Consider the following 23930-nt stretch of genomic DNA (forward strand, 5'->3'; position numbering starts at 1 on the left):
CTACCTAAAGTATGTGTTAGTAAGAAAAATAAAAACAATTCATAGTGATGACTGAGATTTTCAAATTTAAGTTTATTGAAGACCAAAATCTGACTTCCTAATTATTAACAGTTACACAACCATCTTAAATTTGACAATCATCTTAAATTTGTCTGCTATCTAAAGACTATTTTATTTAGTTCTCTTTTCTTCATTTTTAGCTAGAAAAGAAGTCCTTAAAAACAAAACAATTACCAAATGTCTTCTTTCAGAGAAAATCTAAGGCATGAAGAAATAAAAGATCTTTATGTGGGAGAATTATATTTCCTTCCTGTATGAGAGATGATGCTATTTCAAAGTATTGAAAATTTTAAAATGAGATGATTCTCTTGCTCCTGAATTAAGTCCTCCATGGTGTGAAGTAATAAAATTCAGGTCAGATTTTTTTAGTAACACATCACAGTAATGAACAATGTTTAGCAATATGTATTAAAAACAGAAAAATAATTTAATATTTTCTACTAGGCTTTAGGGATAACTCACTGTCACTCTTAACCTGAGTGGCTCTCCTCTTCCTCTTACCATCTCTAAATATTGATATGCTCAATCCTTGGTCTTCTTATTTCTCTATACTTATTTCCTAGGTGATTTCATTCAGTGCCATGACACCATCAGTACATCAGTGGCTCCCAAATTTATGTCTCTCATCCCCACTTCGCTCCTAAGCCCTAGACTTCTTTATCCTGTTGTTTACTCTCCATCCATGCGTAGATGTCTAAGAAGCATTTAAACTTACCATACCAAAATAGAACTCTTGTTTGTGGACATCCTCTAAACTTCCTCCTTCCCTGTTTGCCATCTCATTCATCCAAGATGAAAACCTAAGACAATATGCTTGCCTCCTCTCGTTCCCTCATGCCCACAATTTACTATGGTCAAGTCTTGACATGATCTGGCTCCTGCTTAACTATCTATGTCCTCCTCCTACAACTCTGCTTGACTCATGTAGACCTAGTCACATGGCCTTCTGGCAGTTCCTTTTACATGTCAATTATTCCCCTCTCAAAACCCTTGCACTTGCTTATCTTACAGTCATTCCTATTCCCCACCTCTAGAGTTCTCTATTCCCTCACCCTGTACTTGTTTTCCTCACAGCATGTATCATTAGCTACTTTTATGTATTTATTTGTCTTGTTCACTATTGTATCCTCAACTTCTAGAAAAGTACCTGGCACACAGTAAGTGCTCAATAATATTTAATGGGTAAATGAAAATAGCAATGACTTAATAAAATGGTTTTACAGTACTATGAAATTGCAAAACACCTGACATGTTTATAAATACTAATATGGTCTAGATTTTATATGAAAGTATAAAATTATTCATAACTTTTTTCTACTTCATTATTTTAAAATATGGATTTAAAAAACATATAAGCAAAATAAATAATACAATGAAGCAATATGTTTACTATGTTACCAAATGGAGAAAAATAAAATATTTTAAAATATCAATAAACTTAAAAATTAACAAACCTTTTTCAGACTTACAATCTTGAATTCAAACTCTCTACCAAGAGCTACGGAGTATGTCAAGACTTATTCTTTACTACTAAACTTTGTTACTGTTGTGACAATATTTATTTCTTAAATCCAGTAGACAACTTTATATATAGTTCAGTTCTTTCATTAATTCATGATTAGGACAAATTAGGAAGTTTATACTTTATTTCATATAAAGTTACATACTAATAGATGAGAAAATGAAAGTTAAGGTATGGAAATTTTACAGTGTTAACAAATTTCATGGAAATTTGACATAGAAGATTATAAACATGTACTTACTTTTTTCATCAGCTTTGTCTTTTATTGCTATGGTGTCATTACTTAGAGATACAGTCTGTACATTTAGAATATCTGTTCTCATTCCAGGAAATTTTGGAGAAGAAATGAAGCGCCCTTCATAAGAATATAAATAGATACCACTACCATCTACAAGAAGAAAATGTCTAAAAAATAAAGAATAAAAATATATTCTCAAATAGTAATTTACCATATTTTTATATTAGACAGTAGTTTATCCTTTGGAAAAATCTAAATCTTACAATTAAAATAAGTACATAGATATATACAAAATAAAATATACCAACAACCTAAAAAGTTAACACAGGTTGTTTTGGTTTGATTCTAGAATCTTGTTTTTTAATGAGGTGGAAGAAGTAAAATGAAAATGTCCATAATCACCATCCTATATATTAAAATGTTGACTCTTTTACATTATACTTAAAACTCATTTCCTTTCCTAAAGAAGCATCTCTATACAAAAGCAATAAGAAAATCTCTACCTGGCCGTGTGTGGCTCAGTGGTTGAGTGCCGACCCATGGTCCAAGAGGTCGCCAGTTCTATTCCCAGTCAGAGCACATGCCCAGGTTGTAGGCCAAATCCCCAGTAGGGAAAATGCAGGAGGCGGCCAATCAATGTTCTCTCTCATCAATGTTTCTATCTCTCTTTCCCTCTCCCTTCCTCTCTCTCTAAAATCAATAAAGAAGAAGAAGAAAAAAAGATGCTCTGCCCTTTGAAAGGTTGTATTAATTTACAATCCTATTACTGCTATATTGGAATACCTGTTTCTTCAATACTGAACATATTATTACTTTTTAAAATCTTATGTTCAAGGTTTTAATATCCTTGTTTCAGAACTATTTCTTGACTCAGAGATTGCTAATTGTTCTTTCTTGCTATGAAAAAAAGAGAGAATAAACACCAAAACCAATAAAAAGTTAGTATATGATGAATCCAAAATATATACACTTTATTTAAATTAATATTTGAGTATCAGTGTGTAGTTTATTTAATTAAAGGGTTTTGCCCTTACACATTAGTGTATGTTGACAAAGTGACACATAGTATTAGTGAATATTTTCTTAGTCTCAGTACTAAAAGCATTTTCTCACCCTGGCCGGGTGGCTCAGATGGTTGGGGCATCCTCCCATACATCAAAAGGTTTCAGGTTTAATTCCTGGTCAGGACACATACCCAGGTTGCAGGGTCAATCCCCAGTAGGTGGGGGTACATACAGGTGGCAACCGATTGATGTTTCTCTCTCAAATATGTTTCTCTCTCTCTCTCTTCCCCTCTCTCTAAAAAATCAAACAAAAAAACAAACAAAAATATCCTTGGGTGAGGATTAAAATAAATTAATTAAAAATAAAAGCATTTTCTCTTCTGAACAAGACACTATAGCTTTTAATCTCCTTGTGAATAAACAGTGTTTCGAGGAGCAAACATATCTAAATGTACAAATAGGACTAGTAATAGGCAGTGAGTAAAATATTCTTTTTTTTTTTAATGTGTTTTTATTGATTTTTTAGAGAGAGAGGAAGGAAGAGAGAGATGGAAACATCGATGTAAGAAAGAGATACTGATCAGCTGCCTCCTGCACACCCCCCACACTGGGGATGGAGCTGGCAACCTGGGCATGTGCCCTGATTGAAAATTGAACCGGGACCTCTCATTCCATGGGACGACACTCAAGCCACTGAGCCACAACGGCCACGCATATTCTTTAATAACTTAATAATTTATTCCATTGACATATGCCTTTACTAAGAGCATATTCATAAATACTTTTATAAAGAATGTTTAAATAAGTAAACTTATTTGGAGTTGTTCAGTAAAAAGAATTTCAGAAATATGGTCTTTTTGGACAGCTAACATCTTACCTTTTAAGTGGCAAAAATGTCTTTTTATTTTAAAATTTTATGATATAATGATAAATAAAGCATATTTTCAATTTCATTAAACAGATAATACAAAATTTGATACAATTCTTTTCTTGATCAATCAAGGTCATCAATATGATGATCATACTTTTCAGTAACTAGTTAACTGATAGCTTTGACTCATGAGAATCTGTTAGTGCATCAAAATAATTATGCCACTCGGCTACACAGTTCTGCGCTTTAAGTTTTCTCTATGTTCTCTTGCCAGACAGCCACTTTTCTTCCTGTCATTGTGCCAGCCTCTAACAGCCCACCAGCACCAATCCTCTTTTGGTTTGCTATTTATAAAAAAAAATGCTGTGGGCTAGAAAACCTGATAATAAACACTGGTAAGAGCTGCCTAGGTGGTGAGTAAAGGAATAAGGAATAAAATACATAGTTTTGTACAAATATTATCATAGGTGGCTATTTTAGGCAATTGTCTATTGTATTTTGATACTTTATTCCAGGTCTTATTGGGTTGTAGCTTTCTAAATTTGATCTGTGATTCACTAATGGAGAAGTGTGGATTACTGAGTAATAACTATTCCATTCTTACTCCAGTTAATTGGTCTGGAGTTTCTTAGTCCTGTACATATGAAAGTCTTGGCACAGAATATTATTTTTCAAACTTCAGGTCACAGCCAAGTAGCGGCTTATAAAATCAGTAAGTTTCAACCAATATTTAAAAACAAAAACAGCCCTGGCCGGTTTGGCTCAGCGGTTAGAGCATCGGCCTGCGGTCCGGAGAGACCCGGGTTCGGTTCCCGCTAAGGGCATGTACCTCGGTTGCAGTTTGTCCCCGGCCCTGGTCGGTTGTGCGGGTGGCAGCCACTCGATGTGTTCCTTTCACGTCGATGTTTCTCTCTCTCTCTCTGTTCCTCTCTCTCCCTCCTACTCTACCTGAACAAAAAATGGAAAAACGTCCTCGGGTGAGGATAAAAAAAAATAAAAATAAAAACAAAAACAGAACAGAATAGAAAATGGATCACGTGGTCAAAACTATGTCATAGTAGTTTGCCTGTTTCACTCTCATTTTCCCATGTCATTACTCTAATGTTTACTTCTAATGAGTTTATTCTCATCATTTTAAATAAATTAATAACTTTTAAATCTCTGTTTTAATTTCCAATACTATTGTAAATGCTGATACCTATAACCCACAATATTTTCTTACAAATGTAAGCAAATTCTGAGACCAAAGAGTTTCAGAACTATTGATCTAAGAGCTTATTCTCTTACTTTTTCTTTTAAAATAAATAGTAGAAACAGACTGATATCTAATGACTAATGTACCATTCTGTAAATATCATGCTTTAAAGAGTGGTGTGCTATGACATGAAATATTTTAACCCCACATTTAATAGTCAAACATGATATACAAATTACCTTTCTGCCTGCAGAATTAAACTAACAGTTCCCTCTTTGAGATCAAATATAAGTGGTGTATTCCAGTTCTTCGTACTGAAAGAAATATAAAATGCACATTTATTAACATTTAAAATACTCCATACTTTTTAATAAGGAGATAGGTACTCATTATAAGTGTTTTTAGTTTCACAGTAACTTTGTATATATTTCTATTACTGCAGTTGACACATTGTTCTGAAATTATTCACTTAATTTCTGTATCCCTCACCAGAATGCAGAGGCTCTGTGCTCCTAGCACCTAGCACACAGGTAGCATTCAATAAAAGATTATTGTAGGAATCACAATAAATTAATTCAGGAATCCTAAATATAAGTCCAAGCTTGGTCACTGATTTGGCAACTCATCTAATGTTTCTCATCTGAAAAAGAGTAGCAGCATGGCATAGTGAAAGAGGATAGGTTTTTGGCTAAACAGATCAGGATTAGAAATCTGGTTTCACCACCTGTTGGCCATATGATTTTAACAAACTTAATTCCCTAAGCATCAGTTTCCTTATTTGTAAAATGAAGACAATGACAACTACCCAAGTATTTAGCTAACTGCCTTTTATATAGCAGATACTAAACAAATAGAAACTATAATAACAATAACATGATTAACATGTTTATTTCTCCCACAGGTCTCCCAAACAGATGTTTGTGAAGCATTCTGTAAACTTTAAAATATCATATAAATACTTATTAAATAAATGGGTGAATAAATTAACAAATAACTCCTTTGGTTTTTATAGTGTAATATGATTCAAAGTTAGGGACGAACGGAGAGAACATTTACAACCTGAAAAACCTATCTCCAAATAATCAGTTGCTTCAGTTTAAAATGTTTTCTTACTCCTATATATTCGGAATCTCTTTCAACTATTTTCATAGAAGCAATGCTTTAAATTTCATATCCAGATCCAGAAGATGGAGGAAAGAAAAGGATGAAGTGAGCCAACACACTGGTGGGGATTTAATCTTGGCTCATGCAGAGTCTGATACACATTTCAGTAAGTAAATGCATGTATAAAGCAAAACAACAAATTAATAATTATTAAACCTGGGGGTTGCAGGTATAATAAAGATGTGCTTCTGTATCTCAGAAAAAATATGGCATGCTTCATTTATAAAGTTATTAGAATTAACCTTTATTCTTTGTCAAAAAAGCTAATAAGAATAGTGATTAAGTGAGGTTTTATTTAATGTCCCCTCACAAAATACCTGAGATTTCTGAAAACTGAGATATAAACATGTCATGGAAATATAAACTCCCCAAACCAAAATGTTGAATAATCAAGAGTATTTTATATACAATGATTGGTGAAATTAGATGAAAATCTAACAGAGGTGCCTATATATTATTTTCTTTTTATAGAACTTTTTTTCTTTTCTAGAACTTTTCATATAAACTAGTATATTGCTTGCAAGTTTGTTTTTAAAATTATATTTTTATTACTAAAAAAGGGGCAACAGTTATTAAAAACTTGGATTCAAATCCCAGATCTTCCTTTACTAAAAAAAAGTTAAGTAATTGGATCTAGGGCCAGTTATTTAATTACTCTCTGTGTCCGTTAGTTTCTTCATTTCATAAAATAGGAATAATAATAATAATACCACCTGGCTGGTGTGGCTCAGTGGATTGAGCATCATCTCATGAACGGAGAGGTCCCAGTTCAATTCACAGTCAGGGCACATGCCTGGGTTGTGAGCTCAATCCCCAGTAGGACACATGCAGGAGGCAGTAATCAGTGTATCTCTCTCACATCGATGTTTTTTCTCTCTCTCCTTTCTCTCTCTCTAAAAAATCAATAACAACATATTTTTAAAATAATAATACCTAACACACAGTAAATCAGATCATGAACATAAAAAATACTATAAGATTAAAAATAAATTCCTCATCACAAACAAAATTCTGGATTTTTAAGAAATGCAAGATGCTTACGAGAACACATAACATTGAAGAGATGTTGAAACAACTAAGTGGGCATAGTTCAAAGATGCTTTAATGACTCTGTCCCGGAATTCCAGTAAATCCACTGCATCATTAAGAACATTACGAACCTAAACAAGGAAAAATGAAATGCCAACAAACATTAAAATACACCAAATTTTTATTAGATAAATTAGCAAGATTTTGAAAAACAAAAAATTCTATGCTCTCTCTCATGACTGCCTAATCACATAAAAAAAGAATTCAGTAGAAACTAGGCATAAGATGACATATTGGGGTATAAAACTCAACCAACAAAATTACAGAAAACTTCTTAGAAATAAATAGAATAGAGAGTTCTAACTGGCAAGCCAATCTGAATGATGTAGCAATGGAGCTATAAGGTGAAAAATCCTTAACACTGGGATATAGTCAAAGGATTGTGGCAGATAAGAGTTGGAAAGCGACTACTATACTGGGTAGGGCAAAAGTAGGTTTATAGTTCATATGGAAAATAATACAATAATTAATAAATAGAATAAACTTGTGTTTCATGTACTCACACTGTAAACCTACTTTTGCCCCACCCTGTATAATTTCTGCCCAGAAAAGTAAGAATATATATATTTTAGTGTTGGTTTATTACTTTAAAAGTTCTTAAAAAAAAGAGACATAACTTCAAAAATCAAAAGTATAGTAGGAGGTATTAGTACAGAAACCAATTACCTAGTGAAAAAACCAAGCTGCACAGAAGGGAAGAAAGTATTTCCATATGTAAAAACACAGAAATAATATATAAGAAAGTTAAGCACCAACTAACAAAACGAGATTTGCCTTTGAAACTCAAAATTGTTATAAATGTTTGTAACAGAATAAAGTTTACAAGGATTTTAACAGTTGGAAATATTGGCCAAAAATCCTGAAGTTGATGAACAATCTGCAAAAAATTAGGAAAAATGTTGGGCAAGTTAAACTTATCTAATCCCTAGCCAATACCAGAATGGTAAGATATTATAGTAAGAGCTGAAAAATAGAGAAAAAGAGATTAATTATCATTTTTATTTCTTTAAATTCCCCTCAAAATGATATCATCTTTCTTTTTTCTTTTTTTTCTTTTTTCTTTGGTACGTGCCCCTAGCAGGAACCGGACCTGGGACTCTCTGGTCCACAGGCCAACACTCCAACCACTGAGCCAAACCGGCCAGGGCGATATCATCTTTCTAAATACAGTATAATGTGACAATTACAGTATTAATGAAGAATGAAAGAGTATGAAAAAAAAAAAGATAGGAAGATAAAGTCAAACATCTTATAAGTATTTCTTTGAAGTATTTCTATCTAAAAGGCATATTATATTCTTATTGTCTGCTCCTCAACTCTCATCCCCACCAAACTATTATCACTGTGCCAAGAGATGGCAAAATTATATATATGTATATTCTTTGCCCCAGCAATTTTACTTCTAGAATTTTATCTCAAAGATAAACAAGCAAAACTATTAAATAATATATACAAGGCAATTACTACACACAGCACTAATAGCAAAAAATTAGAAACAACCCAACTATCTACCAATACTGGATAGACTGAATAAACTATGGTACATTCATAAAGTGGAATACTATACAACTGTAAAAGGAATAGGGAAGGTCTATGGAGTAATCTGCAGGATATATTATAAAGTAAAAAATGCAAGATGCGAAATAGTCTGTATAGTATGACACTTTTTAGCTAATAAATGGAAGAATACAAAGATATATGGATTTGTTCATATTAAAAAAGAAATCTAAAATGATATTCAGAAACATATTAGAATAATATTGATTTATTACTTGAAACTATTTTAGAAAATATATATATATATATTTATATATACATATTTCTCACCATTAATGTCTTCAGGAGCCAAAATTTTCTTGTAAAAGAAAAAAAGCTTCAAATAAAAAACCAAGAGTAAACTCTGTAATTTTAAATTTGAACTTAAAACCTCAGTATACACTCATGACATATTTTTATGTCAAAAACAAATATATTTCATCTGGAAGCAATGATCAAACAAGTAACAAACAAGTAGCACACCTACCACCAGGATCACAGTCTCTAAATAACATTTCCCTCCAAAAGGAACAAGGTCTTCTTGAAAAAATGGCTGATTCTAATTCTGAAACAGGAAATATATAAGAGAAACCTAGAACATCTTGTCAGAAATGCAAGCAAGCTACTGAGATCATAGATCATCTCAAAAGAACAGAGGAGCCAATTGGCCAAAGCCACTTGAACAGTAAAGAGAATAATGACTGCAATGGATTAAAACACATAAAAAATGTTAAAATTTGCAAATTTATAATGATAACATTATCAACAGCAACAAAGAAGAAATTCATTGGGCATGCTAGAAAATCAACTCATTATGTGAAAACTGGTAAATAAAAGAAAATAATTAAAAATTCATGACCCCAGGTAATAAAATGGTTGATGAGGTGAAGTCTCTGATAAAATAATTTTAGATAATAAATGCAGAAGAAATGATAGAATTACAATATTAACATTTTATAACACCCCCCCCCATGAAACATGGTTCTAGACAAGTATCATCAACAGCTAATAGAAATAGTAAATTAAAAGTCTAATGGTAATGAACAAATTGAACTACTAAGCATAATAGAGAGATTCATAGAGAGCAGGCAGACAACTCGGGGGGTGGGGGGTGTGAAGGTGGAGGGATTGAGCAAAAAAGAAAGAGGGAACTTACAGACATGGACAACAGTGTGGTGATTGGGGCGGGGGATGGAGGTGGAAGAGGGCATAGAGGGGATAAATGGTGACGGGGAAAAAAAGTCTAATGGAGAATTGTATAATAGATGAAATCAGACTGATAACACCTGAACAAATTGATTAATCTTAGCTTCACTAACAGAGAAATAAGTAGACATAAGTGTCTCCTGATGTGATGCAGTAGAAAGTGCTCAGCATCACATACAAAGTAGTCTTTATATTATCAAGGCTGTAAATCTAATAACCACTTTACAGGAAATACTGGGATTAGGTGAACATGTTAAATGTAATCATACCACAGTGAAGCAAACAGGAAAATGTAGGAAATGCAGCAGAATTTTCCTGATTTCTTAAACAGATAATTAAGAAGGAAGGGGAAGTTTCAGATTTTAAAAGACTGATGAGACAAGTTAACAAAATGCAATGTGGGACTTCGTTTCCTGATACAAACAAACAATAAAAATAAATAAATAAAATAATTAGAGAAACAAAACTTGTTACTGCATAAAGACATTTAGGAGACAACTGGAGAAATATGAAATATTATTATGGTTATGTTAAAATAAAAATTGCTCTTATTTTTAGATGTTTTAAAAATTCTTAATAAAAAAGAATGATGCCAGGACTAGTGATAAAGAAAATGACTATAGACTATGTTTGCTTCCCTCTTCAATGAGTAGAGGGAAATGACTGCAAAAAGGGGAGCAGTCTGATGGCAGGTGTTCAAAGGACCTGGAGTTCTTCAGAGAGGAAGAAGTTATTGTGGTCTGGAATCAGCAATGAGGGGTAAAGATGACACCTACCCTGATCTCTGGACCCAGTAATGCTTGGCATAAAGAAGAAAAACACCTCTACTTGAGGAGGTTGTAGGAGAAACATTGGCCCCAGGGATCAGCTGGTTTTTACTTAGAACAAAAATGTGAAGAGTGCTTTCAGAGAAAAAGCTGAGCTTTGTCTGAAGGCCACAGATGAGTGCTACAGGTGTATACTGCACAATTCTGGGTCTACGTGAATGGGCCCCCTAGCACTGAGTAAGTCATGACTATAGGTGGCAACCCTGTGAGTCTCTCTTCAAATCCTAGGATTTTAAAATCTTTCTTTCATAATGGGGAGAAGAGTGCTACCCCACAGACCCCCACACTCTGATTTCAAACAGAGGCCTGGATCAGGCCTCTTATCTCACTTCAAGTACTTTCCGTTCCATTAGCCACCAGGAGCTTTGCCTGCCTGCTTCTGCACCTGGAGCCAAGCAGGTCAGAGACTTCACTTTGCACGTGGCATTTTTGTTCCATTTCTGGTCCACAGAGATGTTTATCTTGTTTCTGAGTCCAGATAAGTCTTTTTAAAAAATATTTTTTCATATATTATTGATGTCTTTGGAGCCAAAGGTATAGCTATTCCTTCCAAGTGAAAACTTATGACACCATCTTCACCAGAAGTCTGAGCTCCCAGAAACTTTTTAAAAGGTCCAAAATGCCATCCCTTCCTAGAAACATTTTAAAGCTAATGGAATGAAATAAAAGTTTTTAAAGGAAGTTATGTGGTACTTTCTTTATAGCAATATGATACCCAATATGAAACAAACTGGCTCTTAATACAGACTTAGGAACATTCAATATTTAAAAACCTGGTTGTATAGCCCTCTGCCATTATTCAAATTATACACAGATTTCTTTTCTTTTTTTCTTTTTTTACTCCTCACCCAAGGATATTTTTCCATTGATTTCAAATAGAGTGGGAGGGAGGGAGGGAGGGGGAGAGAGAAAGAGAAACATCAATGTGAGATGAGACTCTTTGGTCTCTAGGCGGTCACTCTAACTGCTGAGACAAACTGGCCAGGGCTATCACAGATTTCTTAAAATTCATATTTGCCTAATGCTTCACATGGAGGAATTATCTTTTTTGTGAATCTGGAGCACCAGAACCAAACAGGAACAAAATATCCTACCCATAATAAAAAAACTAAAAATACACTGATATTTGCTGTTAAAATTTCAAAACTATAGCAAATTTCACATCAAATATGTCCTGAGAAAATTTGTAATTGTATCCATTACTCTGTTCAATTCAGAGATGATTCAGGATTAACCTCTTGATACTTATATCACCTAATACTTGAATCTGACCACAATATTTAGGCTCCTCAGATTAACATATGTCCAAAAATTCTGTTTCTTCATTTCCAAAATACCCATTTACTCTTATAGATAGCTATAGTCACAGCAATACCTACTATTTACTTTTGTTTTACATACATTACCTCATTTAATTCTCAAAATCACTCTATTACTAACTCATACCTTTACAGAAGATAAAGTGACAGAATCAAATAATCTTTTTTTTTTTATCCTTACCCGAGGACATTTTTTTCCATTTTTTGTTCAGATAGAATGGGAGGGACAGAGAGGAGGAGGAGGAGGAGGAGGAGGGGAGAGAGAGAGAGAGAGAGAGAGAGAGAGAGAGATCAACGTGAAAGGGGCACATTGAGTGGTTGCCACCTGCACGACCCAACCAGGGCCGGGGACAAACTGCAACCGAGGTACACGCCCTTAGCGGGAACCAAACCCGGGTCTCTCTGGACCACAGGCCAACACTCCAACCGCTGAGCCAAACCGGCCAGGGCCAGAATCAAATAATCTTGAACTTCTGCAATTATTAAAAACCAAAGCTTTGAGCTCTAGATGGTTTGGCTCAGCGGTTAGAGCATCAGCCTGCAGACCAATGAGTTGCGGGTTCAATTCTGGTCAAGGGCATGTATGTACCTTAATTTCGGTTTGTCCCCAGCCCTGGTCAGAGTTGTGCGGGAGGCAACCAGTTGATGTGTGTCTCTCACATTGATGTTTCTCTCTCTCTCCCTCTCTCCCTCCCTCCTACTCTATCTAAAAATCAATGGAAAAATATCCTCAGGTAAGGATTAAAAATAAATAAATAAATAACCAAAGCTGTGCCCTATGCTAAATTAAGAGTGGCAGGAAAGAGGTCAGCTGGAGACCTGAGAAATGCCTCATCTCCTCCACCTGTACCCTTCTCCCTTCCAGGCACTTCTAACGAAGACATCAACTATCCCTTTTGGAAAAAACGATCCAGGATCCAGCCTGAAGGCAAGGAGCAGATTAAGAAACCTCTCTCCAGGTTATTGGGTCACACATAAACTGAGGAGCAGAGATTGAGCTAGGGCAACATAGCCTACTGCCAAGTTAAGGTCTAAATTCAAGAATTATGACTCAACATGATCTCTGGTTTCTGACTTAATGAAACACAAATCAACCAACAGTCTACCAAGCTCCTAAGGAAGCTGTAAAACTCTAAACCAGGCAAACAAAAAGTTGTGATTGATTATTCAGTCCTTACGGCAATTCGTGACGCCACCTCACAACAAAATTAAGTGGGCTACTTTTACCTCTGGGTATTTATCCGAAAAAAACAAAAACAAAAATTTGAAAAGATATATGCACCTTTATGTTAACTGTAGCATTATTTACAGTAGCCAAGATATGGAAGCAACATGTCTATCAGTAGATGAATGGATAAAGATGATGTGATATACATACATATAGGGTGTCCCAAAAAACTGTATACACAAAATAGGGTAATTATAAAGCCAATGTTCATTAAAATATATTTCATTTTCGCCCTGGCTGGTTTGGCTCAGCGGTTAGAGCGTCGGCCTGCGGTCCGGAGAGACCCGGGTTCGGTTCCCGCTAAGGGCACGTACTTCGGTTGCAGTTTGTCCCTGGCCCTGGTTGGTCATGCGGGTGGCAGCCACTCGATGTGTCCCTTCACGTCGATGTTTCTCTCTCTCTCTCCCTTCCTCTCTCTCCCTCCCTCTCTATCTGTACAAAAAATGGAAAAATATCCTCGGGTGAGGATAAAAAAAAATAAAATAAAATAAAATATATTTCATTTTCAAAATGTAACAGAATATATAGACACTATATATACATTTTTTGGGACAGCCTATCTATATCTATATCTATATCTATATCTATATCTATATCTATATCTATATCTATATCTATATCTATATCTATATCTATATCTATATAATGGAATATTACTCTACAAGAAAAAAGAATGAAATCTTGCCATTTGTGATAACATGGAGAGACCTAGGGTGTATTATGCCAAGCGAAATAAGTCAGACAAATACTGTATGATGTAGTTATATGTGAAGTCTATAAAACAAAACAAATGAAAGAACAAAAGGAAGCAAACAGACCCACAGATATAGAGAACAAACTAATGGTTACCTAAGGTGAGAGGGAGGAATAGAGGAAAAGAAGAAACTGCACTATAATGGGGCTCTGGTAGGGTTCTCTGAATATCATTGTGCAGGTTGTCTGAATTATAAATAAGTAAATAAATAAATCCCCAATTGCTTCCATTAGGGGCTGAAAAAAATTAAATGGGCTACTAAAATTAATAGTCCCCAGAAGGAGAATCTTCCTAAGTGGGAGACTGTCTCAGAAAGGCAAACTACAGTTGCCAAAGTAACCAAGCAACTAACTCTATTGCGAAGAAAAAGGGGCCTCAGGTTCTCAGGATATTACTGGCCAGCTGCATTTTAGCTGTGGGCCTGGTAATCACTGTGTTGTTCCCCTTCTGCCCTTTTTCCAACTGTTTTCACTGAAGCTGTCCTGTTTTCCCCTCATCATTTTAAATTGGGAGTATGGGGAGGGTGAGAAGAATAATTAAAATTAATGTTTACAATTTTCTAGACCAGCAATTGGGAGCTGGATGGAATAACAGGAAGAATCTGAGGTAGATCCTTTTAGGGAGGGATGGGTTTGTCTCCCATTGCATATAGAATAGCTGCATTAATTAAGCAGTGCATTTCTGAGTTATACATATATAAACAAGGGTATGTATGTGTGGTTAGGTAATTTGTTTTTTTTGTTTTTTTTTATCCTCACCCGAGGACATTTTTCCTTTTTTTTTTGTACAGATAGAGTGGAAGGGAGAGAGAGGAAGGGAGAGAGAGAGAGAGAGAGAGAGAAACATCGACATGAAGGGACACATTGAGTGGCTGCCACCCGCATGACCAACCAGGGCCGGGGACAAACTGCAACCGAAGTACGTGCCCTTAGCGGGAACCGAACCCGGGTCTCTCCAGACCGCAGGCCGACGCTCTAACTGCTGAGCCAAACTGGCCAGGGCTGGTTAGGTAATTTGTAAGGTGACTCTTAATGGCCCTCATCTCCTGGTATTCACATACTCGTGTAAGTCTCTCTACTTGTGTGTGGATTGGACCTAGTAGTAGCTTGCTTCTAATGAACAGAATATGGCAAAAGTGGTGAGCTGTCACTTTTGGGGGAAGAAAATAGATATGAACATCAATGCGGCAGGTTTGATCATGTTGGAGCAGATTCATTATACTATTCTGTTTACTTTTGTATATGTTTTAAATTCTCCATAACAGTAAGTTTACATTTTAAAAATAAATAAAAGAGAAAAATTATAGTGTATACCTACTCATTATGAATCTGTTGACCATATTATCCAAATTTAAAATCTGTATATTTAGACTAAAGAATATTTTAATAGATCTGTCCAAGAAATCATGAGATATATACTTCCAATTTTTTACAGTATTTATAACAATGTGAATTCTGAACACTAAAGATAGAGGCAACTGATACAGACAGGAGAAGGAGGAGAAAGAAGGTAGAGTTTGCCACTGGCACACTCTCTTTGGCCTTTTCCTCCTACCTTCTGTCAATTAACTTTAAAAATATTGGTTGAGCCCTGGCTGGTTTGGCTCAGCGATTAGTGTCGGTCCATGGACCAAAGAGTCATGGGTTTGATTCTAGTCAAGGGCATGTACCTTGGTTGTGGTTTGACCCTGGTCGGGGTTGTGTGGGAGGCAACCAATCGATGTCTCTCTCTCACATCGATGTTTCTCCCCGTCTCTCTCTCTCCCTCCCCCTCATACTCTGTCTGAAGATAAATGGAAAAATATCCTCGGGTGAGGATTAAAATACACACACACATCTGTTGAGTGTTTATTACATGCAAGGCACTGAGCTAGGCCGTATGGGGAGAAAAAGACAAGTGAAATATAGTACTGGGTAAGAGGCTTACAATTGAATAGAGAATCCCTCCCTCTGATGTTGTCTGTAAAACATTTCCCTTTGCCTCCCAATTCCATATCCCAACCTTTCTGTCTTAATCTATGAAGTATTTCACTCCAGAATTACCTGTTTTCCTTCCTACCTCCCAATAAGAACTTCCTATTGTTTTCCCATTTTGGCTTGCCTTAGATAATTCTTAAAAGAAAAGGAAAAAAAAAAAAGTAATGAGGTTAAATAAACTCATACAACTATAAATAAATAAAATAATGTAATCCCAACTGTGACAAGGTTAGGCCTTGGAGTCAGATCCAGGAATTAAATCTAACCTGTCATAGCTTCCTTCCTCCTTCCTCAGCTGAAACCACACATTCTCTACATGCTTCAAGTTTCGCTATCCCTTCCTCAACCCCATAACCGCTGTGGGCACTCAGGCTCTATATTAGTGAAAGGTCCTTACCATACATCATGAAATAAATCACTAATAGTGTAGTTAAAATATCTAATGTGACTGAATTTTTATAGACTTAATTTAAATATAATTAATGAAGATAATTCCATAATCTGTATAGTGAACTAATGTGAAAAGAAGCAGGTTTAATCAACCATGGACCATAATCATACCTGCATAGTCCTCCTTTTGGTTAATGTTACTTGAAAATTTTTCCACTCCCAACGTTGCTCCACCACGTGTGCGAAAACAACATGTCCATTTCCGCAGGCTCCGGCAATCTGAGTGCCATCAACTGACCATGCGATATTAAATATGCTGCCAGTGTTGGGCTTTTCTAAAGCATATGACCACTGGAGAAAAAAAAAAGCAAGAGAAAAATTAATTTATTTTAAAAATGTTTATAGTTTTAAATTGAGCATATGTTAATATAATTTTTTAAAACATGTCTTCATTCTAGAATTAAGAAATAATTTTTTAATTATAGTGTACAAAACAAACAATGTAATTTTTGTTGTTGTTGCTAATCTTCACTTGAGGATATTTTTCCACTGATTTTTAATTTGTATTTATTTTTATTTATTTATTTTTAATCCTCACCCAGGAATATTTTTCTACTGATTTTTTTTTTTTTTTTAAATAAGATTGTGAGGGAGGAAGGAAGGGGAGAGAGAAAGAAACATCAATGTGAGAGAGACAAATCAGTTGGTTTCCACCTGCATGATCCAAACCAGGGCTGGGGATTGAACCTGCAACCCAGGTACATGCCCTTGACCGGAATTGAACCCTCAACCCTTTGGTCCATGGGCTGACGCTCTAACTGCTAAGCCAAACCAGCCAGGGCAAATGATATAATTCTTAAAGTACACAGTGGAATATGTATGAAACATGTAACATGTATGAAATCTTTCAAGAACTGTAAAACACCACATGATTTCTTTTTTTATACAAAATCTCCATTTATGAAGTGTTAAAAACTGGCAAGACACATATAGCAAACAAATATAGATATTTTTCATGGCCACCATCCAGGTCATCTAAGACACTTATTCCTCCTCTCCTTGCTGTTTTTAAAATTGAGTTTATTGGGGTTACAATGGTTAATGAAATAGGTTTTAAGTGTACAATTCTATAATACATCTGTATACTATATTGTGTGTTCACCACCCATAATCTAGTCTCCTTGTATCCATTTATCCCCTCTTTACCTATTACTTTTACGTAATAATACTGGATGAGTACATACAAAGATTCTGTAGAAAAAAACAAAGACATTTTACTATTATTTCTTGAGGATCTCTACAGTCCCTATATCTAAAAATTTCTGATCATATTTTAAGAATATCATTAAAAATTGAAACTAAACACACACTGTAACTAAAACATCTTTGATATACACCTCAAATCATGACAGTATAGGTAAACTGATCTCTTTTTTTCAGAATGCAGTAAGTATAACCTCTTCTAGGACCTACCAATCATGTGACAATGTTACCTAGAGATATTAATAAGCATTAGCTAGAACAAAAGAGGTGTGTGTATATGTGTGTAAGACAGTAAGAAAAATTTTTGAAAGATATATGCATTTGCTTTAATTTTTCAGATGCAAATATGTATTTGCATGTCAGGGCCCAAGGCAAGCTACCTCAAAATATTCCACAATGGCATACTGATTATTTAGAATTACAGTTACTCCAAAAGCAGCTAGTACAAGGGTACATAGATGCTCTTTTGTCTCCTTGAATCAAGAACTAAATCTCCCCTGTGAAGATTGTGCTTTAAGGGGGATGAGAGAGACACCCCTATTGCTAGAGTTAAGGAATCCAGAGCCGAAGAGCCTCTTTAAAACACCTTGTTATTTTTTACTAATTTACTACCCAAGCTCTCTTTTTGTTTAGATTCCTTACTAATGAGCACCCAAACCTGTTTCTTTTCCTGCTAATTCTTCACAAATTAATTTTATTTGTCTAAAGTATAAAAAGATGATTGGTTCGATCACTTCCCTGAGTATCATTTATGATCTCCCATATGGACACGTTGTTTTTTTTCTCCTGTTAATCTGGTCTTGTGTCAATTTTATTAGTAATAAGAACTCAAGAGGGAGAAAAGGATGATTAATTTATCTGACTAAATTTATATATATACATTCCCTTTATTCCCTTTACATTCTTACAACACTAAAACCTATAGTCAAATTAAGTTGATTATTTATTTTGTTCTATATTATTATTTTTTCAAAAATATTCATTATTAACTATGGGCTCACTCACAAAAAATTTGGAGGAAATAGAAAAAATACAGAAAAAGATTTACTAATTCACACTACTATAAAACAAGATTTTTAATTCCTAATAAAAGTTCCTATATACAATAAAAATGCTGAATGGCTTTTACTACTCACCGACTTTTTTTGCAACTCTCTCCCACTTTCCTTCAAACCTCTGTTACTTAAGTAAAAGACCGAAAAATAAAGTTAATAAGGAGGTGGTAATGAACAAACCACAGACTTACTGCATCAGCAGCATGGAAATATTAGAAACTTCGTTTTCTGAAATAAAGAATAAGTTCAAAAAAGGAATATATATAATACTTGAGGTCATATTTTTTTTTAATGTTTTTATTGATTTTAGAGAGAGAGAAAAGGAGAGGGAGAGAGACAGAAACATCGATGAGAGAGAAACATCCCATTGGCTGTCTCCCTGTGCCCCCCCCCCCCACATTCCAGGGATCAAGCCTGTAACTTTGGTTTGTGCCCTGACCGGAAATCAACCTCTTGGTGGATAGGACGACACTCAACCAACTGAGCCACACAGGCTGGGCAAGGTCATCTTTAAAAAATAGAAAACTAGCATACAAAATACCTGCTTCTGGCAATAAAATGAAATTAACTCATTTGTTTTGACAAATAAAAATTACGAAATACATTACTATTTTACATAAAAAGTGGTTGATATAGACAAATGAAACTCAATTTGATAATATGTAATACTTAATGGCTTGGACCAGGCTTATGGCACATCTCTCTTTTGTTCTAAATCTAGTCTATTCTTATGGTATAGATGGAACAGAGAATTTATTTTAAGTTGTATTTTAAAACCATAGATTTATATTTTTAAACTATTTAAAGTATAATTTTAGAATACCCAAAGAATTAAATCATCCAGAAAGAAACATCTTACTAAAATTAAAAATACAAATATTTATATAAGAACTCATGGATGCTGATCCTAAGAAGGGAAAATGGAAATAAATGTTTAGAGATTACCATTACCCTATATTCCTCTGACTTCTTTCAGTCCACATAAACAAAAAGAAACTCTTCAACATGTAACTTATCCCTAAAAAGCAAATTTCAAAGAATATAAATCATGATATACCTGTTATATTAAATTGTTACTTTTTCAGTAAGAGGTTCTTTCATTTGTTTAAAAAAAAATTTTTAATTAATTTTTAGGAAGAGAGGAAGGGAGAGAAACATCAATGTGAGAGTGAAATATCGATCGGTGCTTCCTGCACATCCTCTACCAAGGATGGAGCCCGCAACCCTGGCATGAGCCCTGACCAGGAATTGAACTGTTAAGCTTTTGGTGCAATGGATGACACCCAACCAACTGAGCCACACCAGCCAGGGCTAAGAAGTCTTTCTTTTTCAGATTACCGTAGTAATAATTAAAAATAAATAGATAAGCACAAGCAAATCGTCAGAGAACAGATCTTAATAGTTATTAAATTTGGGAGGACAGGATTATAGTTTGTCAAATCAGTAAATTTAATAATTTGTATTTGTAAGTCAAAAAGAGCTATTTATCATTTGTGCTTTTAAAGAAATATGCCAAGGAACATTGGATTCAAGTTTGCATTTCTACCCTTTAGAAAAGAATGAGGCAGCTTCCCAGCTGTAATTTAGTGGTTCTAGCAGTAAGAACACTGTAGATGAATCTTCAAATACCCCTCACTTAACATTTATCTTTCTTTAACCAAACTACCCCTTACTGTAAAATAACATTACTCATAGTGTGCTCAGGCTAGCAGCATCTTTTATCTCTGGTGATCTTGTTAGAAATGAAAATTAACTAGTCCTACCCAATCGTATTGTATATGATCCTTGGGGATGAGGGCCAGGAAACTTTTAAAAAAAAATATGTTCTTTATTATTATTATTTTTTTTTTAAGAAAGAGAGATAGAAACATTGATGTGAAAGAGAAACATCCATTATCTGCCTCCTGCATGCCCCCCTACTGGGGATCGAGCCCACAACCTGGGCATGTGCCCTGACCGGGAATTGAACCAAAACTTCTCAGTCCAGTGGATGACACTAAGTCCACTGAGTCACAATGGCCAGGCCAGGAAACTTAATGAGCTCTTTGGGAGATACTGTGTATAAGGTTACAGTACCGGTTTTCAACTTTGGCTGCACATTCGGATCATCTGGGAAGGCTTTAAAAAAATAGCAAAGCCGCCCAACCAGTGTGGCTCATGCACCAAGAGGTCGCCAGTTTGATTCCTAGTCAGGGCACATGCCCAGGTTGTGGGCCCGATCCCCAGTGGAGGGCATGAAGGAGGCAGCCAATTGATGTTCTTTCTCATCGATGTTTCTGTCTCTCCCTCTCACTTCCTCTCTCTCTAAAATCAATAAAGGAAAAAAAAGAAAGAAAACTACATGACCTCCTTCTTAGCCTTTAAACCTGCTTCTCATAGTTATGTGTATATTTGGTTTCTTACATTCATCAACCTAATATTTTTTTCTGTTTATTTTTTATTATTAGAATTTCAGACATCCAAAATCCAGACTGTGGGAAACTACAGGATATAACCTATTTCTTCAACTACAGAAAAATGAGAGGAGAAAAAGATGTGGAAGGGGAACTTATAGATCAAAAGAGATCTAAGAGATTTGTCAACTAATCATGATGATTGTGGCCTTATTTGCATCTCAGTTCCAACAAACTGAAAAACAAAAGACAGTTGGAAAAATTTGAACAGTGACTGGATACTTGAGAATATTAAGGAATCATTGTTAATTGTTTTTAGTTTTAATAATGGTATGGGGGTTAGATTTTTAAAAGCCTCTCTTTTTTTAGTAATGTGTAGAAATATCTATTGATGAAATGATATGCTTTCAGGGATTTGCTCAAAATAATCTGAGCCATGGAGAAAGCAGGTGGTGGTACAGATGAGATAAGAATTAGCCATTGGTTGACAATTGATCATGGGTAATGGGTAAATGGGAATTCATTACACCTGTTAATTCCCTTGTAACCTTCAAATGTAACCAATAAATGTTATTGTTCAGTGCCGTGAACTCATTAATTTTAACATATTTGATGTCTTTTAATAAATATAATACTCCAATTAGCCCAAGTTTAGCCAGTGGAATCCCCTCAAGTGGGTTCTTTAGTCTTTTTGACAGAATCTTGTAGTCTTTGATCACTTCCTTTGTTTTCCAGTATGACAGAATGTTCCAGATTCATATTTTATATTTCCTGACCCACACCTGGAATCAGGCTTTTCTTCAATGCATGCTAATCATTTAACAGAAATGTAGAAAGGGGTACTGAAAGAAAACCCGGAAGTGTTAGGGGTATTTACTGTTACTGAGTCGATAATTGCTTTTCTAGGCCTTTTTAACGACAGAACTAGGAAATTTTTTCATGAATTCAAACTGACACTGCCAATTCAAACCCAGGAACTATAGAATTTGTATTTACCCTCACCAATCTTACCTCAGTATCTCCTTTCACCCCAGTCAAAAATCCCAGTTGTTTAGAGAACCAATATAAATACTCATAAATATCACAAACGATTAAAAGTTTTAAATTTTATTTTTTAATTCTTTTGCCCTTAAGCCTATTTCCTTTTTTAAAAAAAATAACAACACTGAGATACATTTCACATATCATAAAATTCACCCTTTTAAAGTATAGAATTCAGTGGTTTTTTAGTCGGAGTTGTACAACCATTGCCACTATGTAATTTCAGAACATTTTTATCACCACAAAAAGAAACCCATACCCATTAGCAATCACTCACTCCCATTCTCCCTCTCCCCCAAATCGTGGCAACCATCACTCTATTTTCATTTTCTCTTTTGGCCATTTCATATAAATGTAATAATTCATTATGTGGCTTTTGTGACTGGCTTCTTTCACTTAGCATAATGCTTTCAAGGTTCATCCATGTTGTAGCTTGTGTCAGTACTTCATCCCTTCAATCGCCAAATAATATTGGATTGTATAAATATAACATATTTTGTTTCTCCATCATCTGATGGGCATTTGGGTTTTTCAGCTTTTTGGCCATTATGAATAATGCTATGATGAACATTTGTGTATAGGCTTTTGTGTTTTCATTTCTCCGGACCCACACCTAGGAGTGGAATTGCAGGGTCTATGGTAGCTCTATGTTTGACATCTGAGGAACTGCTAAACTGTTTTTCCAAAGTGGCTGGGTGATTTTTTATTGAGTCTCTACTGTGAGCACAAGGAGCAATCAAATCAGGGAATATCTCCTGGGTAGTTATACTGGGTATAACTGGGTAGTTATACAAACAACTAAATACAATTGGGCTCATTTATTTCATTTACTTTTGAGTTTTAGGGATTGTTTTCTAAAAATTTAATTTTGGCCTTGGCCAGGTGGCTCAGTTGGAGCATTGTCCCATACACCAAGAGGCTATGGGCTCGATTCCCGGTCACAGAACATACCTAGGATGTGGGTTCAATCCCCAGTCAGGGTACATAGAAAAGGCAACCAATTGATGTTTCTCTCTCACATCGGTATTTCTCTCTCCCACTTCTTTATCTCTAAAATCAATATAAACATATTCTCAAGTGAGAATTAAAACAAAATATTTAATCTTGTTTTATAATTATGTAAAATATTTACACGAGTCCAAAGTTAAATTTAAATGTGTGTGTATGTGTGTGTGTGGATGGATGGGTGGGGGGGGGGGGTGGATGGATGGATGGATGGATGGATAGATAAATAGATAGATAGAAAGAAAGAATAATCAAATAACTCTAACTTCTATCCTTTTTCTTTCTCCCATTTTTTTTTAATCTTCACTCAAGGATATTTTTCCATTTATCTTTAGATGGAGTGTGAGGGGAAGGAGGGGAGAGAGAGAGAGAAAAAAGAGAGAGAGAGAAAGAGAGAAACACTGACATGAGAGAGACACAGCGACTGACTGCCTCCCACACGACCCTGACCAGGGCCGGGGACCAAACCACAACTGAGGTATGTGCCCTTGACCATAATCAAACCCGGGACACACTGTTCTGCTGAGCCAAACCAGTCAGGGCTCTTTCCGCCATTTTCCTTCCCCTATAAACTATCTTTTATGTTATGTTTTATCCTTACATCTTTCTTCAGTATAAATGTGTGTGTGTTTGTGTATGTAGGCACCAGCATTTGCCTAAGAAAGGGGCAGGAGTAGTGATACAAATATGTCCAAAAATATACTGAATATTATCTACTGTAGTATATGAATAGACACATTCTTTTATAGCCATGGCAGTATGTTTGTTTGTTTTTAATAATTAAGCCCTGGCCG

At 35.1% G+C, this 23930-nt stretch overlaps 1 protein-coding gene across 8 annotated transcripts in view; it reads right to left on the minus strand.

Annotated features, from left to right (window-relative positions):
- The window catches only part of IFT80 (intraflagellar transport 80), a 124747-nt gene that overhangs the window by 29964 nt on the left and 70853 nt on the right, over nucleotides 1-23930 (minus strand). For all 8 annotated transcript variants that reach the window (XM_036242778.1, XM_036242777.1, XM_036242784.1 and 5 more), the window contains 4 exons: nucleotides 16551-16730; nucleotides 7096-7214; nucleotides 5130-5204; nucleotides 1824-1987 (listed from right to left, as the gene is read on the minus strand). In XM_036242778.1, coding sequence (XP_036098671.1) covers nucleotides 1824-1987; nucleotides 5130-5204; nucleotides 7096-7214; nucleotides 16551-16730 — 538 coding nt within the window. The remainder of the gene's footprint in view (nucleotides 1-1823; nucleotides 1988-5129; nucleotides 5205-7095; nucleotides 7215-16550; nucleotides 16731-23930) is intronic.

The sequence above is a fragment of the Molossus molossus genome, unplaced genomic scaffold, assembly GCF_014108415.1.
Source record: "Molossus molossus isolate mMolMol1 unplaced genomic scaffold, mMolMol1.p scaffold_m16_p_5, whole genome shotgun sequence".
Taxonomy (NCBI): Eukaryota; Metazoa; Chordata; class Mammalia; order Chiroptera; family Molossidae; genus Molossus; species Molossus molossus.